The 19476-nt window shown below is 46.7% G+C and overlaps 1 protein-coding gene across 1 annotated transcript in view; it reads right to left on the minus strand.

The window, feature by feature from the left end:
• Positions 1-19476, minus strand: part of LOC135056524 (uncharacterized) — a 169041-nt gene that overhangs the window by 97152 nt on the left and 52413 nt on the right. The window contains exon 7 of the mRNA XM_063961826.1: positions 10331-11660. Coding sequence (XP_063817896.1) covers positions 10331-11660 — 1330 coding nt within the window. The remainder of the gene's footprint in view (positions 1-10330; positions 11661-19476) is intronic.

Here is a 19476-nt window from a genome sequence, read left to right on the forward strand (position 1 = left end):
CTTGCGTTTATATGCTAATTTCCTCTTGCTGGTGGCAGCTGAAGTATTTAAGTAATCCCGTGTGTCAAAAGTGACACGCCGCAAGTGGCAATTCTCAAATTGGCATATTTGTGGAATTGGCCGGCAGCATCGTGACAGTGGCTACTAACTGTTGTTGTCTCTTTTACCTGCTACTGCATTGGACTGGTTAACAAAACTGAGCTCCAGTGCCTGGAGGTGGGGATATAGAGGAAGCAGCGCTACGCATCCTGGGAACAGTCAAAGCTTTTAGCCTGTTGGTGCCTCGGAACAAGATCCTACTCTACACCCCGACGTTATTCCCTGTGGAATCCAGGGTACCTCGCAGAAAGAGATTTAACAAAGGTAAGTTCTTACCATAAATCTCTCTCTCTCTCTCTCTCTCTCTCTCTCTCTCTCTCTCTCTATATATATAGTGTTTCACAGGATATACTGTTTTTGTATTTTTCTCACTTAAACCCTCGGGGGGTGATTCCGAGTTGTTCGCTCGCAAGCTGCTTTTAGCAGCATTGCACACGCTAAGCCGCCGCCTACTGGGAGTGAATCTTAGCTTATCAAAATTGCGAACGAAAGATTCTCAAAATTGCGAATAGAAATTTCTTAGCAGTTTCTGAGTAGCTCCACACTTACTCTGCCATTGCGATCAGTTCAGTCAGTTTCGTTCCTGGTTTGACGTCACAAACACACCCAGCGTTCGCCCAGACACTCCCCCGTTTCTTCAGACACTCCCGCGTTTTTCCCAGAAACGGTAGCGTTTTTTCACACACTCCCATAAAACGGCCAGTTTCCTCCCAGAAACACATTAATCAATCACATTAAGATCACCAGAACGAAGAAAAAACCTTGTAATGCCGTGAGTAAAATACCTAACTGCATAGCAAATTTACTTGGCGCAGTCGCACTGCGGACATTGCGCATGCGCATTAGCGACTAATCGCTCAGTTGCGGAAAAAAAATAACGAGCGAACAACTCGGAATGACCACCTCTGTTTGTGTTCTGCATTTGCAATCATACTCCACAGGGTTTTTTTGTCAGGTACTGTGTCTGGCTATAATGTACTGTTACGCCCTAAGGCTACGTTTCCATATAATATCTGTTACACAGGGCGGGAGATCCGTGGCTGATACTGCATCATACAGTGCCGACGCCGCAGATTTATCGGAGGAAAATATTCCAGCTGAGGGTCCAGGTACCGGGGGTTCTGTACCACTCAGTCTGCAGCACCGGTGGCACACCAAGACCCACCTTGGGCTGCTTTTTCTAATTTACTGACTAGGCTAGTAACGAGACCTACGTCCCCTGTGGGACCTGCCACATATTGTCCCTGTAGTTAATCCGCCATGGGCGGATACTCTGTCAACTCAGTTACAGCAATTAAATCAGTCTTTGGTTAAACAAAAGCCCAACCCTCGCCCTCCTATGACCAAGGTGTCATCTAAGCGGGCATTTTCTTCCTCACAATCCACTCATGTTTCGGAAACTTCATCCGATGAAGATGGGATATATACTGGCCCATCAGACACTGATACAGATGCTTCTGATGAGGAATCTACAACGTAGGTTGATGTTCCAGACCTATTGGAGGCTATCAAACTGATTCTTCAGATTGAGGATGAAACTGATCCTCCAGATACGTCTAAAAAACCTGATAAGTTCAAGCTTCAGAAGGTTATTAAATTAGTTTTGCCCCATTCTGACCATTTGGTTGACATGCGTCAGGAATCCTGGGAGTCTCCAGGGAAGAAATTCTCCCTTTCTAAAAAGATGCTGGCTCGTTATCCCCTCTCTGCAGAGTTAAGTAAGAATTGGGAAACACCACCACCGGTGGACTCACATGTAGCTCGTCTTGTGGTGTCTTCTACTCTGACTGTCACTACCGTCACCTCTCTGAAGGAACCGACGGATAAGCGCGTGGAGGGTTGCTTGAAGTCTATCTACACTCTTGCGGGTGCTTTACATAGACCCACTATGCTGCTTCTTGGGCTGCAAAAGGTATTGAAGCCTGGGTTCAAGCTGTTGAGGCAGAGCTACCTCTGGATTTTTCTGATGATACCAGACAGTGTCTTTCATATATTACCATAGCCTCTCAATACATTCAGGAGGCGGCCTCTGATGCCGGTGTTCTGGCGGCCAAAGCGTCTACTACGTTAATTCTGGCTCGCCGGATTCTCTGGTTGCGGTCCTGGTCGGAAGACCTGGACTCTAAAAGGACCTTTGAGGTGATCCCTTATAAGGGAGACATCCTATTTGGGGAAGATTTGAACAAGATTGTTGCTGACTTAGCGTCGGCTAAGACTGCATGTCTACCAAGTACTAATCCTTCGGCTCTGAAGGCTAAAAGTACTTCCTTTCAACCTCCATGTAAAGCAAAGGGTCGGCTGTACCCGAAACAGGTTCGCACTTCCAAAACCTCTAAGCCCAAGCCTAAATGTTCTTGGGCTGCCCGTCAGCCTGCTTCCAAACCAGACAAGCCTGCTGCATGATGGGGCGGGCCTCCCCCTGGTGGACCCCAGGGTGGGAGGCCGACTTCTGCGGTTCACCCAGGTATGATTACAGACCACTTTGGACGCCTGGGTGAGGGAAGTCGTCACTCGCGGATACGCCATCTCTTTCAAGACACGTCCCCCTCACAGGTTTTTCTCGACGGTTATCCCTTCGGATCCGTTAAAGACAAAAACTCTACGTTTCGTGGTGCGGTGATTGTGCCGGTCCCTCTGTCTCAGAGGTGCAGGGCTTACTATTCAACTCTATTCCTAGTCCCAAAGCCAAATGGATCCTCCCGGCCCATTCTCAACCTCAAATCTTTGAACAAATTTGTGAAGGTATCCAAATTCTGTATGGAAACTCTTCGCTCTATTGTTCTGGCTTTGGAGCCCAAGGATTATATGGTATCCCTGGACATACAGGATGCTTACCTACACATACCTATTGCCGTATCACATCAGCAGTATCTGCGGATTGCTATTGGCAACCTACATTATCAATTCCAAGCCTTGCCCTTTGGACTGACTACAGCTCCTCGGATCTTCACCAAGGTCATGGTAGTCATGACGGACATTTTCCGTCAGCAAGGTATCATGATCTTGCCGTATCTGGATGACTTGCTGATCCTGGCCAATTCCTACAAGCACACGGGTGGCTCATCAATTGGAAAAAATCCTCACTGGTTCCTGCTCAGAGCATGGTGCACCTGGGGGCATTACTGGACACACACAACCAAGGTTTGTTCTTGTCTCCAGAGAAGGTCCTGAAGCTTCAGGATAGGATAAGATGCTTCCTTTCTCGCCAACGAGTGTCGATACACTCGGCGATGCAAGTACTAGGCCTCATGGTGTCAGCTTTCGACATGGTGGAGTACGCTCATTTCACTCTCGCCCTCTGCAGAAGTTAATCCTTGCCAGGTGGGACAGCCTGCCTCACTGGATCAGATCTCACATGATCTCCTTGACTCCGGAGGTTCGTCTTTCACTGAGCTGGTGGCTACAGGACCAACAATTGAGCAGGGTCATCCCTTCTGGATCTCCAACTGTGTCCTCCTAATGACGGATGCCAGTCTGCGAGGTTGGGGCGCGGTGTTGGAGCAACACTCTCTTCAGGGTCAGTGGACCAGGGAGGAATCCCTCCCCCGATAAATATTCTGGAGTTGTGGGCAGTGTTCAATGCTCTGAAACTGGCCCTGCTCTAGTACAGAACAGGCCGGTTCAAGTACTGTCGGACAACCCCACCACGGTGGCGTACATAAATCATCAAGGCGGCACTCTAAGCCACATGGCAATGATGGAAGTGTAAAAGATTCTTCAATGGGCGGAACGCCATCTGCCAACCATATCGGCAGTGTTCATTCCGGGGGTCCTCAACTGGAAAGCGGACTTCCTCAGTCATCAGAACGTACGCGCCGGAGAGTGGAGACTTCATCCAGAAGTATTTCAACTCCTAGTGGACAAGTGGACAAGATGTAGACCTGATGGCGTCTCGACACAATCACAAGGTTCCGGTCTTCGGAGCAAGGACAAGGGATCCTCAAGCAGCGTTCGTGGACACACTGGCAATTCCATGGAACTTTCAGCTGCCGTCCGTGTTACCTCTGCCCAGGGTGATAAGGAAGTTCAAGCAAGGAGGAATAATACTTCTAATCGCTCCAGCGTGGCCCAGATGGCATTGGTTTTCAGACCTGCAGGGTCTCTTGATAGAGCGTCCTCTTCTGCTTCCGCAACGCCTAGACCTCGTTCAGGGCCCTTGTGTCTACCAGGATCTGGCCCGACTGGCTTTAACGGCGTGCCTCTTGAAGCTTCACTCCTGAGGGCCAAAGGATTTTCTGAGGTGGTCATTCAAACTATGTTGAAAGCCCGTAAACCAGCTTTGGCTCGGATTTATTATAGGGTCTGGAATTCTTACTTCACCTGGTGTGCGACTAAGAATTACGATGTATACAAGTTCAGTACTGCCAAACTTTTAGCTTTACTGCAACAGGGCCTGGTCTTAGGCCTTCGTCTGTCCTCCCTCAAGGTTCATATATCTGCCTTGGTGTGGTTTCAGAGAAAGGTTGTGTCTCTTCCTGACGTTCACACTTTCACTCAGGGTGTTTTACGGATTCAACCTCCCTATGTTTCTCTTGTGGCTCCTTGGGATTTGTCTGTTGTTCTGAATGCCCTACAAGAGTCTCCATTTGAGCCTCTTGAGTCTGTGGACCTTAAATGACTTACGCTTAAGGTCTTGTTTTTGCTGGCTATTGCCTCTGCTAGGAGGGTGTCGGACTTAGGTGCTTTGTCCTGTCGTTCACCTTACTGATTTTCACCGTGACCGTGCGGTTCTTAGAACTCGCCCTGGTTATCTACCAAAGGTGGTGTCATCTTTCCACCTTAACCAAGAGATTGTGGTTTCCGGCCTTTATCTCTCCTGGTTTGACCTCCAAAGAGCGGTCTTTGGATGTGGTACATGCTCTCCGTATCTGTGTGAAGAGAACCACCTCCTTTAGGAGATCTGATTCTCTTTGTTCTTTTTGGTTTTCACAAACGTGGCTGGCCTGCGAATAAGCAGACCTTGGCCAGATGGATTAGAATGGTAATTGCACAAGTTTATGTGCAGGCTGGACTTCCAGCTCTTACTGCAATCAAGGCCCCTTCTACTCGGTCTGTTGGACCTTCTTGGGCGGCCCGCCGTGGAGCGTCGCTATAACAATTGTGCTAGGCGGCTACGTGGTCCTCAGTGAACACGTTCATCAGGTACTATGCCTTTGATACCTCCGCCTCCCAGGATGCCTCCTTTGGACACCGGGTTCTTGTGCCCGTTACAGTGCATCCCCTCCCATGAGGAACTGCTTTAGGACATCCCCAATGTTATTCCCTGTGGAATCCCAATGTACCCCGCTGCAGAAAAGTAGATTTATGGTAAGAATTACCATGGTTAAATCTCTTTCTGCGAGGTACACTGGATTCCACAGGGCATCCACCCTGACGCACTTAACTTCTTTGGGTTTGTATGGCATTAGCCGCTGATACCTTCTGTCGTGAGAATGTGGTGTCTGTGGCTAACATTTACCATCTTTTACTTGCTACTGCATTGGACTGGTTAACAAAACTGAGCTCCAGTGCCTGAAAGCGGATATAGAGGAGGCGGTGCAGTGCATCTTGGGAACAGTCAAAGCTTTTGCCTGTTGGTGCCTCAGATCAAGATCCAACTCTACACCCCGATGTTATTCCCTGTGGAATCCAGTGTACCTCGTAGAAAGAGATTTAACCATAGTAAGTCTTACCATAAATCTCCTTTTTTTGATGATTCTTTTACCTTTCTGAAGTGATTATTCCTTGGTTTACCAATGCTGTTTGATTTTCCCCTCCCCCCTCTCCACCCCCAATACACTTAATACATCCCTCATTTCTGCTCTCACAGATCATCCTGTTAATTCTTTCTAGTCCCAACTCCCCTGTGCCTACTTTAAAATCTCCAACCCTCTAACCATCCTGCCCCCCCCCCCCCCCCCCCCAGCACCACTGCTCCTTCCTCGCTCAGGTGCAATCCATTGTGACAAAAAAGATGGAGCCTGACCAAGAAGTCTGCCCAATGTTCCAGAAACACACATCCCTCCTTCCTACACCTATCTCTCAGCCACACACTTACCTCCCTGATCTCTCTCTGCCTCCCTGGGCTAGCACGTGGCACAGGAAATATTTCTGAGAATATCACCTTAGATGTCCTTTCCTTAAATTTGCGACCTAGATCCCTATAATTGTTTTTAAGGACATCCCATCTACCACAGACTTTGTCATTGGTGCCAACGTGCACCAAGACCGCCGGGTTTTCCCAGCCCCCTCCCAACAATGGGGTAAATTTATTAAGATGGGATTTCTATTTAAGATGGGATGTTGCCTATAGCAGCCAGATTCCAGGAATTATATTCTAGAATTGGCTAGATAAATGAGAAGTCAAATCTAATTTGTTTGTATAGGCAACATTCCATCTTAAATAGAACTCCCACCTTAGTAAATTTACCCCAGTCTGTCTACCCGATCTGCGATGTGTCGTTCCTGAGCACCTGGAAGACAGCATACTGTACTGACGATCGCGGACTTGGTAGCAGATTGCACTATCTGTCTTTCTAATGATTGAATCCCCTACCACCACCATCTGACTAGGTGACTTGTTATCATCTTTCTCCTCTGTACTGGAGGGATCGTTCCTCTGGTTGCTAGAGGAATCAGTCTCTGCCAGCTCCGACAAATCTACACTGCCATCCACAGTATCTTCATCCAGGTGGGCGAATCCTCTTCCACTGACCCCTACCCCTTCGAACTGTGACCCAACTAGCTACCTGTTCATCCTCACCCTTGTACGACCCTCCTTGATCCCCCCATGCCTCCACAGTGAGCTGCAGACTTTGCTTGAGATTGGTAATCTCCCTCAATGTTGCAATGGTCTGCTTTAGATCAGTTACCTGGGCTTTCAAAGAGACCACCTGCTCACATCTCGTGCAGAGGTAGTCACCCCGGAGCGACTGCTCCAGGTATAGATAAATCTGACTAGATACGTTCTGGGTTAGATTATCAATCCTGTATCCACTCATAATGACTGGATTATCTAACTCCCTATAACCTGCTGTTAGCCTTTAACGATGTATGACCCTATTTTATAACGACAGCCTATCCCACACTCTCTACCACGATCCAATTAGAGACCTACAAACCTCCTATAGTACTACAGTTCCCCTATAATATTACCATCAGAAACAGTATTTATACTTGCTTGTCCTGATATCGACTGGACCTTCCACAGTGCTGGGTTTCTCTTTGGGTGTCCACCTCCCCGGTAATAGCACAGCTCAGTGTTCCTGCTGCTCCGTCTTTGCAGCACCCACCTGTGGCTCAGACCTCTCGGCTGTGGCAGATATTCCATGCCTTTAGCGCTCCGGCTACTGTAGGTTTACAGAGCTTCCCCTCTTTACGAGGGAGTCTATCTTCCCTGTCCATCTAGCTGAAAAGGAAGTGCAAAGAAAAGAGTGTGGTTCTCTTTTGGGCGTTAAGGCTGGGAACAGTGGGAGCTAAGCTGTCCTGGAGAGCAGGCTCCTCACGTCGATCCCAAGTGATGGCAGCCATCACTAAGCCCCGCCTTTCAGCGTTCAATGCACTTTAAAACAAATAAAATTGCCGTCTTACTTAGAGCGTGGGCAAACCAGTTAAATACCATAAACTTGTAAGGGATAAGTACCCATGGCCCATACTGCAGGTTCTCCTCTGCCGCTGCGTGGGGAGCATGCACCAGCTACAGACGTCTGTGCCTCGTTATACTAAAAGGCACTGCAGTGTATTAAGCCAGCGCTAATGTTTAAATATATCGCCGGGCGTGAACCCAGTATTTCACTGCAGCTGGAAACCGCGGTGTGCTGCTGCGGGTGAGCTCCAAAGAGTGCACACCAGCAGAGGAGGGAATTGTCCACCTCCTGGGCTGCAGGGTAACCATTGCTAAAGAGGGGCTCCCGATGACAATAGGGGCCCCCCGGCACAGCTACCTGAGCGGGATGTTGTGAGTGCCGCGCAACCGCTAAGCCCCTCCCCATCCCTATACCTGCTCCTTCTATTTCTAAAGTTTTACCTGGAGTGAACCTGAGACCTAAACACCGCGCTGCCTGCTTTCAGCCTCCTGGGTTGTATGCCATTAGCTCACCAAGCTACAGGGGCTCTGTTCCTGGACATAATTAAGGACAGTCTATTGTCCTGTCTTGCAGCAGCGCTGAGTGGGGGAGAGCAGGCTGGGGGGGTCCCGCACCTAGATAGACCACAACCCTTGCTAATCGCAGGTGGTGGGTAATACTTACTGCTGCCTACGAGCCGGTCGGTGTGCGGGAGGCTGCGGGACCCAAACACAAGCTGCAAGCAGCTGTGGCCGGTCTCCAGGGGACGCTGATCCTGTGGCTACGAGCCTCATGGACTGTGAAGGGTCCCCTCCGACGCCATTCCCACAGTACATACTGCAGCAGCATACAGCTTGCCTGTGAATATTATGCAGAAAAAACTAAAAGAAACAAAACTGAAAATAAAAAGGTCTGGAGACGTCTCTCTGTGCACCCGGCTCCCTCAGGCACTAATCTAACACTGATGTCTTCTGGGGCAGAGAAGGGGGAGGAGCCAGCTACTGCAATACAGAAATGTAAAGTGCCAGGCTCCACTCATCACCCCGTCTATACCCCAACGTACATACTCCAGTGTCCCCTAGTGGATGAAGGAGAAATAAATAATAATATTTGTAAGTGAAGACATAGGTAATAGCATACTACCTATATGAAAAACATTGGATCTGACTTATTTTAAAGTACAAATAAAATGTGATTTTGACTATCCATATGAATAAAGGATATGGGTCAAACTAACTACTTAGGGAGGGAATTCAATTGTTTTTATCACGGCTGCCTGATAATAGCAATTCAGTTGTTCTGCCATTAGGGCTCCCAGCAGCCACGGAGGACACATTTTTCCTCCACAGCCTCCCGAGGAGCGATAAAGAATATGTGCAAACTCGGCACTGTGGCAACCAAACTCCCAGAGCAGTTTAGATGGGTTTAGACAGTGTACACGGCTAGACCCTGTCTGTTCGGGCGCGACACGCGTGATATGCACGTGCGCCCAAACACCTCAATAGTAACAGTTGTTATGGTGTTTAAACATCTTTTTATCCCTGTACAGTAGAGTATTGCACATCTGCACCATGTACCTTGCTGGTAACAGCTATAATCACCGCCATACAGTAATCACCACACGGCCATACAGTAATCATTACACGGCCATACAGTAATCACCACACCATCATACAGTAATCACTACACGGCCATACAGTAATCACTACACCACTATACAGTAATCACACCATCATACAGTAATCACTACACCGCCATACAGTAATCACTACACCGCCATACAGTAATCACACCACCATACAGTAATCACTACACCGCCATACAGTAATCACTACACCGCCATACAGTAATCACACCGCCATACAGTAATCACAACACCGCCATACAGTAATCACTACACCGCCATACAGTAATCACACCGCCATACAGTAATCACCACACCGCCATACAGTAATCACCACACCGCCATACAGTAATCACAACGCCACACAGTAATCACTATACCGCCATACAGTAATCACCTCACCGCCATACAATAATCACCTCACCGCCATACAATAATCACTACACCGCCATACAGTAATCCCCACACTGCCATACAGTAATCACCTCACCGCCATACAGTAATCCCCACACCGCCATACAGTAATCACACTGCCATACAGTAATCCCCACACCGCCATACAGTAATCCCCACACCGCCATACAGTAATCACCGCACTGCCATACAGTAATCACACCGCCATACAGTAATCACACCGCCATACAGTAATCACACCGCCATACAGTAATCACTACACCGCCATACATTAATCACCACACGGCCATACAGTAATCACTACACCTCCATACAGTAATCCCCACACCACCATACAGTAATCACTACACCGTCACACAGTAATCACACCGCCATACAGTAATCACACCGCCATACAGTAATTACTACAACAGCGGAGCCAGATTGATTCATGAGGAATAGTATGAAATAAGAAGTATTTACTGCAATCCACCAACTATGTTTAATTTTAAAGATTTTATTATTTGTGATATTTTATTGTATTATTAAAATAAATTAGAACAATAGATACAGTAGCCTGTGACAGGAGACATACTATGCTTACTAATGTTTTTTTTTTGGATGAAATATTCTCATACACACAATGTACCACCTGAGTAACTCCACTTACTCAGCACTTAGAAATGGCTTCTCACCTGTATGACTTCTCTGATGTGTAACAAGAGATGATTTCCATGTAAAACATTTCTCACATTCAGAACATGAAAATGGCCTCTCACCTGTGTGACTTCTCTGGTGTGTAACAAGAGATGATTTATGTGTAAAATATTTCCCACACTCAGGACATGAAAATGGCTTCTCATCTGTGTGACTTCTATGGTGTATTACAAGATATGATTTCTGTGTAAAACATTTCCCACACTTAGAACATGGATATGGCTTTTCACCTGTATGACTTCTCTTATGTGTAACAAGAGATGATTTCTGCGTAAAATATTTCCCACACTCAGAACATGAAAATGGCTTCTCACCTGTGTGACTTCTATGATGTATTACAAGATATGATTTGTGTGTAAAACATTTTCCACACTCAGAACACGCATAAGGCTTCACACCTGTGTGACTTCTCTCATGTAAAACAAGATCTGATTTCTGTGTAAAGCATTTCTCACACTCAGAGCATGGAAATAGTTTCTTACCTGTGTGTCTTCTCTGATGTCTAACAACAGATGATTTATCTGTAAAACATTTCCCACACTCAGGACATGGAAATGGTTTCTCGCCTGTGTGTCTTCTCTGATGTCTAACAAGAATTGAATGTACAGTAAAACATTTCCCACACTGAGAGCATGGAAATAGCTTCTCACCTGTATGACTTCTCTGATGTGTAACAGGAGCTAATTTGTCTATAAAACATTTCTCACACTCAGAGTCTGAAAATGGTTTCTCTCCTATGTGTTTTCTCTGATGTCTAACAAGATGTGATTTGTATGTAAAACATTTGTCACACTCAGAACATGGAAATCGTTTCTCTCCTATGTGTTTTCTCTGATGTATAACAAGAGATGATTTCCGTGTAAAACATTTCCCACACTCAGAACATGGAAATGGCTTCTCACCTGTGTGACTTCTCTGATGTGTAACAAGATGTGATTTCCATGTAAAACATTTCCCACACTCAGAACATGGAAATGGATTCTCACCTGGCTGATGGGTAATAACCTGTGTGTCCTGTGTAAAACATTTGGCATCTACAGTAGAGGGTAACTCTGTATCTACTGTAAGAGCTGTAACAGATGCACCAATATAAGAGTTATCAGGGGGACATTCCCCAGGATCAGAGGGAACAGGTGACATATCTGCACGGTGACGTGCTGCCTGTGTAATTGGGGTAAGAGGGATTTCTTCTGGAGATTCTTGGGTGACATGTTTTTCTTCTATTTCACCATCTGGCAATAGAATCAGATGATCCTCTGAGACATTCCGGCTGCCACATCCACCTGTGGGAATAAATTCAGATCAAAACCAAATAAACATCGGCAGAGAGATGAACATACCTAGGAACAGGAAAAGCACAAGCAAAACTCTAACAGCTATGTGTGCCAATGCTAGGACCATGTGAGTAGCCCTAGGGTCATACAGAATGGCCGCAGGAACTGAGACGCTGATGCCATGTTTTCTGCATATGAGATCACAGATATCGCCAGAGACACACCCCGAAAAGTGTGTGTGCTGCCACTCCTTGTATCTGCCTTATGTGGTCTCTGTCAATCAGTTTGCAAATAAATCTTCACTGCGAGTGACATCGCAAAGGTACCTTGGTGCACTGAGACTGCAAAGCATGCAGAGTTGGCCAACAATTGATGAACTCCGTAAACATCGGTATTGTGTACTCTCTGAACTAGGCCCTTTGGTTTTGTATTGGAATCTCATTCTCTCATGACCTAAACATATTGCCCCAAATCGGGCTGGGACTGGTGATGCATCTGACTGGGCTGGGACTGGAGATGCCCCTGACTGGGATGGGACCAGAGGTGACTGTGACTGGGATAGTGTGAGGAGACCAGGGAAAGTGATGTCTAGGGCTTGCCTTCATCTTAAAAAGGAAAGAGTTAATCCTATGGCCCAAGTTCTGAGTTCTTAAATTGAAGCCCTCAGTCTGCAGAAGTCACACACAGGAAGTATCCCAGAAGAAGACAGCAAGGGAGTGTACCTTTTAGAAAAGCCCTCCTCCTTCCCCTCTGGAAAGACTGACAACATGATCCACCAATCAGAAAAGAGGAGAGAGAAAGAACCAGCAAGGGAGAATTGTGGGAGTGAGGAAGTTGCTTGGAGAAAGAGACTGTGTGTGTGGAGGTGATGGGACACAGCTAGGCTCACTGGAGGTTGGGGTGTCGTCCCCTCTCAGTGTCCTCAGCCACTCTGTGTGCCCTGCTACAGCTGTCATTGCTGCCCAGGACTGGAGGAGATATAGAGCAGCTGGTAAGGACTTTGCTGAACTCTTGAGTGGACATTATTAGTATAACCCTGCTTGTGGTCACTGGATTTCTGGGTCTCCCTGAATAAATATCACCTAGTTTTCATTTTAACCGGCTCCACTGTGTGATCCCTGAACCCCAGGATACCCAGGTCACCCGGTATCCTCACATTTGGTGGCAGCAGTGGGATATCACACCATTCCTGTAGTGTTTCCAAGGAGAGAGTTTCCAGGGAGCTAATACACAAAGTATCAGCACGTAGAGTCAGCCAGCAGTTGTGGCCCGCATTCAAGGGGAAAATGCAATGAGAGAGCAGGAGAAGTTTTACCGTACAGCTCGGAAACCTCACCTGCAAGGATTTTGCAGGATGAAGGGAATTGCTTATGATGGGACTGAGACCTGGGAAACTCTGCTACTGCGGTTGTTGGAGTGGGATCGGGTGCACCCAGAGGATCCCGACCACCTGAGTGATGATGAAGAGGGACCAACAGGCAGTGGTAGCAGTTCATCCAGCAAGTTACCAGAGTCGACCACTGCTACTCCTGCCATACTGCAGAGCTGGATGGGGGCGCTAGGCGAAGGTGTGACCCCACAGGAGAGAGCTGGAGTAATCCAAGCTATACTAGGAGTACAAATTCCTGCTGGCAGTGGAATTCCAGAGTCACCCCGAAGTTTTGAACAAGAGAAGTGACGCTTGGGATTTAAGGATGTTCCCACATTTCGGGAAAATGAAACAGACATTGACACTCACCTCCAGATCTTTGAAAATCTTATGGGGGTTCATGGAATAGAGCCAGCTCACTGGCCAAAGTACTTGGGGCCAAGTCTCACTGGCAGGGCTCTGGAAGCCTACTGGGCCCTAACCCCCCAGGAATGTGGAGTCTATGCCTGTATAAAGAAGGCATTGCTAGCTAAGTTCCAGATAAGATTCTGCAGTTATCGTCTCAAATTCAGGACACTAAATAAAGGTGGGACTGATCCTACCCAGAGTTTGCTAGTCAGCTGCGGCAAGCCTGTGGTAAATGGCTTGAAGGAAGACAGGCCTCCACTGTGGAGCAGACTGTCAACTTAATTGTGGTAGAACAGCTAATGATTAAGATGGCACCAGAGGTACAGGAGTGGGTCGCAGACAGGAAGCCCAGTACACCTGAGCAAGCTGCGGAATGGGCTGATGAATATATAGCCAATCGTCCGCAATGTAGAGTCTTCAGTGCAGCAGGTGGTACAAGAACCCCACGAGTGGAGAAGCTCTCTGACAAAGAACCGCAAGTCAAAGACAGTAAAAAAGGAGGCCCTATCAAAAACATCACTTATCAGCCACCCAGATTCAGAGTGGCTTACCCAGAACCTTGGAAGTGTTATCGCTGCAATCAACCAGGGCACTTGCTTAGTCCGTCCACACACAAGAGGGCCATTCCCTGGGGCTAGACCGGCTCCAGTCTCTGTGGTATGCTACCCCACGGAGGATTATGGTGAGGAGGTCGTCCAGTCAGATGTGGACGGGATGATGGATGGGGTGTATGTTGTGGACTTGGTTCTGGGGGAGGAGAAGGTGACTTCCTGGAATATGCGAGGGCACCTACAGACTGTGATAGTGGAGAACCAGCAGGTACAGGGACTACGAGATTCTGGGGCCTCACTCACACTGATTGAGCCAGACCTGATTCCCGCCTCCCAGGTGATTCCAGGACAGTATGTGCAAATTGTCACTGCCGGGGGACAACAGGCTGATATCCTTTTTGCCAAGATACATCTGGACTGGGGAGCTGATCAAGGAATCGTGGAGGTCGGAGTTCTCAAGGGGCTACCAGCCAAGGTAGTCCTTGGAAATGATCTGGTACAAGGACTAGTGACACGCTTCGTTCAGGTTGTAACCAGAAGCCAAACACGAAGAGAGGTGACCCAGGCAACAGATATGGACCAGAACCAGCTTACCCATACAACGGTGAGTGACTCCAGTCCATTGTCCAGTACTTTAGAGGTAGACTTGGGGGAGGTGGACCGGAGTGAGTTCCGACAGGCCCAACGGACTGACCACTCCCTGAGTAAATTGAGGAGCGCAGCCGAACTGGGGTTGGAAACAGCTGATGGAAGCAAGATAGAGTGGGAAGAGGAACTGCTGTACCGAGAGGTCGTTCCTCGGCCTGGACAGGAAGCAGTCATGCCTACTAAACAGTTGGTGGTACCTACACAATACAGAGCACAATTACTAGCTCTTGCCCATGACATCCCTGCAGCTGGCCATTTTGGCACCCGTAAAACATTGGCCTGACTGTTGCAGAATTTCTTCAGGCCACGTGTTTTGTCAAAGTCAGAAAAATATCTCTATGCACACTACCATATTTGCACCTCACACAGGTCCGTGCTGCGCATGCGTACGCTCTCCCGTACGTGCGCATACTCACAGTCGCGGGCACCCGCAGGCGCATGGTATGCGTATTTACGGTAGAGTTTATGTGGTTGTAGCGTGCGACTCAATCGTTACATATTTTCAGTAATAATGTATTTTGTAGATCATGGTCCCTTTGATAGATTCTGAAAGTTTGGTTAATATAGAATGTTTATGAACAGAGGAATCCCTCTTTGTTTGATACGAAGGGTCAGACAGGAGTAATACAGTGGTGTTTAGTATCCATCGGAAGAATATTTAATTAGAAATATTCCGGTGTTGGTTTGAAGCAGATCAATCGCTCGTGCGAATAGTTATGGACATAAGAAGTTTATGAACATTTACTTTATTTGCACTTTATTACCCATGCGGCGGGAAACCCAGTTTCCCTCCCACCTGAGCAGTTGGAAATCGTCACAGCCCACCTGTATGAATTAACCTATGACCTTTTGTTATGATGCGAAGCCGAATTCCTGTGTCCAATGGACGATCAGATTGTAGGGACCATTAGATTGCATTGTGTGTGGGGCATAAATAGGCAGGCCGACCACATCCAGCTCTCACTCTTCAACGGTTCTCATTGCTGAAAATCGGGTGCTGGATGTCCAGGCGCATGCGATCGTTTCCCCTTGTGCGTAAGTTTTTCTCCGTAATCATTGTCTTACTGTGAGCCATTTCTCTCATCTCTATCTCTCTCTCTCTCTCTCTCTACTCTTTCTCTCGTATTTTCCCTTGATTAGATTGTATTGTATTGTATTTATAGTGTAGTTATTTGGTTAGGAAGTCTCTGTTATATTGTAGTGTATTATTTGTACTGTGATTCCTTTTTTTACAAGTATATTAGTTATAATACATTTAATAGGCTTTGGACCCTAAACAAGTATCTGTGTATTTTCTCATAGTGTTAAGAATTCTCTGAGCGTCGGTGACGCTCAAACAGCTTTGTAGTTAATCAGGTTACACAAGGTTGCACTTACACTTTGTCTCTACATTAAGGTTTACTGTGTATTTCATTGTTAAGGGTATAGATATAAAGGTTTTGCGTTGTGAGCGTCTGCGCCGCTGGTGATCTCCTCGTGGTCTCGAGCGTCCGCTACGCCATAGCGAATCATTACGTTAGTCATAGCCAACAGCGTGCTTGTCTGTGATCTCTGGGCCGTGAGCGAACGTGACGCTTGAGCGTCTCGCCTACGGCTGAGCGATCGTTACGCAACTTGCGTACCCTTACGGTACTTCTTAAGTAAACAGCGTACAGTGTTCTTAGACCTCATAAAGGGTTGTATATACGATAAATATTTAGCTTTATCAATTGGCGGCTCGTCCTGTCCTTCACATATCTGCACTAGGTAGATCAGCAGACATTATCCCTCAGCAAAGGGCGGGAGGTTGTCTCGTAGTGCTGACGGGATAAGCGTCTGCTTCGCTTAGATAACGAGTGCTGAAGGAATCCGGGAACCGGAGGTAAGAACAAAACGCTTGTGTTTTTTTAAAAACTGTTTATTTTTCTTCTGTCTTGCGTATATACGCACGCATACATATATATATCTGCATTTCTTTTCCATCTGTGTATTTCATTTGTCGTATATCGCCATCCTGTCTGCCAGTTTTATAGTTGATAGAAAAGTGCTAAAAGAGACTTGCTGTTATTTCATAGTTTAAGAATAGAGGTAATAGTTAAAAGTGTAGACAAACACACAGGTTTGCCTGGGAGATAAGGCAAAGCCAGTGGGGTACGCGGTAGATGATCAGGGATCGTTTACATTGATAAAAGTATATTGTGTTACAGTGGATCTTTGTTTTGCGTACACGTGTCTCTAACAAAGACTAGCGTACACAATCCAAAGGCCGACGCACGCAGCGTTCATTACGCAACGTAGCGTCCGGTTACGCCCACGTAGCTCAAGTCACGATAAGTTGATTTTTAACGCAACGTGATAAGTAACGCAAAGCGGTAAATAGCACAACAGGCGGTAAATAACGCAAGTCTATTTTTGGAAATCCAAAAATTTAAATTAACAGATCCTGCTCCTAATTGGTAACACAGCTGGGCTAAAGAAAATTTTCTGCGCAGAAATAGAAATAGAAACAAAAGTGTACATGTGATGAGTGAGTGTTTTTACAATTTTTAAAGGTTGAACCACAAGAAAAGTCGAGTACTCGTGAGGTACATGCGTGTAAGTGACGTGCACGGTGGCTAGGGAGGCATCTCTGGTTAAATACAATTTTGAGCATTAGAGTATAGAGGACCAGGAGGTCATACTGTAACAAGACCAGGAGGTCATACTGTAACAAGACCAGGAGGTCATAACAGACCAGGAGGTCCAGGTACAGCCGATAAGGAAGTCCGCTATACAGTTCACAGGCACAACACCGAAAAGGGTTGGTGCAACACCCATATAGGCCATATAAGCTCTGGCTGAAGGAATTCGCAGTCGTAAGTTTCGATTCCATTGGTCTTTCCGTACATAAGCTTAGTTGTTTGTGTACTGAACGACTGGACCGCACGTAAGTGTGTGCAGTAGTTAGTAATCTGACCTAATACCATTAGAGTAAAGGGGTCACAAACGCTATCTGTACACTCTAACGTGATTTGTGTAATTTTTTTATTTTAAGGGAAGTTCGCTGCTCACTCAGGAACTATCCAGCAACCAATAGTTACTGGAAAGAGTAAGTGTTCTTCGGATAACCCTCACAGGTTCCAGTAAATAGAGGTTCAGGTCGCAGGGGCCCTAGGTCGAGTACGCCAGCACCATATCGGTGTGATCAGGTCGTATAGGTCGGCGTGGGCGAGTGAGTGGGGTACTCGGTAAACCGCCACCGTCAGCCTATTGTTGGCATTTGGTTTTTCGTAAAGGGTTGGCTAAATAAAGCAACACTTTCGAACTATGGGGGCCACTTGTTCAGGTAGGGGGCGATCAACCTCGGTTCGGGTTGATTCAGTGGTCCGGCCAATTGGGTCGGCCAGGTATATCATGTGTGAGAAATATGGAAGTCACACAGAAACTTTATGTGATGAATGGGAGAGAATGACTGTGCATGACGGGGAGAAATTCCCAAGAATAGGGAGCTTCAGCTCAGAAGTGTTACAAAATTTAAGGAGGAGGATATGTCTCATAAAATCAACAAAGAGACGAATTCAGCATTATGATTATTTACAGTTGTGGCAACAGGAAGGTGAGATACAGAGAGGTTTGGCTCAGGCGGCGGGATCTGGCTCTAACAGAAAACTAATTGCCACGGCCCCGCCGCCACCATATATATCAGGAGAGAAGTTGATTACGGAGAAAGACGCACTAAGGCAGGCCTGGCCAACCTGTGGCTCTCCAGCTGTTGTAAAACTACAAGTCCCATCATGCTTTGCCACAGTTTTGCTATTAAAGAATGCTAAAACTGTGGCAGGGCATGCTGGGATGTGTAGTTTCACAACATCTGGAGAGCCACAGGTTGGCCAGGCCTGCACTAAGGTGTAACACAAAATCACTTAGTAACTGTGTAAATGTTAATGATAATGTTAACCCATTAACCCATGCAAGTATTAACCCGTGCAAGTTGTACCCTGTTTTGAACTTTCCTCAGGAGTGTGATCAAGAGGACGAATCGGCAACGATTTCAGCGCTCTCTCTAGCAGCCACCATAGCAGAGACCACAGTAGGCACAGCTCCACCCACGAGATTAGTAAAGGTCCCTAGCGGAGGGATAGGTGAGGTCGTATCAACTGGTAAGTACGGCACCATGCATTATGCTGAAACTATTTCACCACAGCCTGTAGAATCTACACAGAATGAGGTTGTTAGAATTACACCTGTTAGAGTAATAGTAGTGCCAAATGGGAAAACAGACGCATCAGGAGCCACTCCCATTAGGAACATCGCCATGTACACTCCATTTTCCCGAATGGAATTAAGGACCATAGTGTCTGAATTTCCTGACCCTAGAAAAGACTTAGTTGCCAGTCAAAAATACATCAGAGACTTAGGTAACACTGTAGAGCCCAACAATAAAGACTGGCAGATATTGCTGAGAGCGTGTTTACCCTCAAATGTCGACGCAACTCAATTTTTAGCTGATTGCGGACTAGATCATGATGTACCTCTTACAGATGTGTACAACCAAGATAATGTGAAAAGAATAAACTTGCAGCTGAAAGAGTATTTCCCAGCAGTAGCTAAATGGAATCAGATATTCTCCATTAAACAGAAGGAGTCAGAGACAGCTGCAGAGTATTTTCACAGAGCATTATTAGAAATGGCAAAATACACAGGTATAGAGGACATTAAAACAGACACAAACCATCGGGAAGTAGCAGTATCGGTACTGATGGATGGTTTAAAAGAGTCATTGAAGACTAGGGTACAGACCACGCAACCTTGTTGGCGAGGTCTGTCTGTGGCTACTTTGAGAGAGGCTGCTATTGATCACGACAGAAACATCACCAGACACAGGGAACAA

Source organism: Pseudophryne corroboree, chromosome 3 (genome assembly GCF_028390025.1).
Source record: "Pseudophryne corroboree isolate aPseCor3 chromosome 3, aPseCor3.hap2, whole genome shotgun sequence".
Lineage (NCBI taxonomy): Eukaryota > Metazoa > Chordata > Amphibia > Anura > Myobatrachidae > Pseudophryne > Pseudophryne corroboree.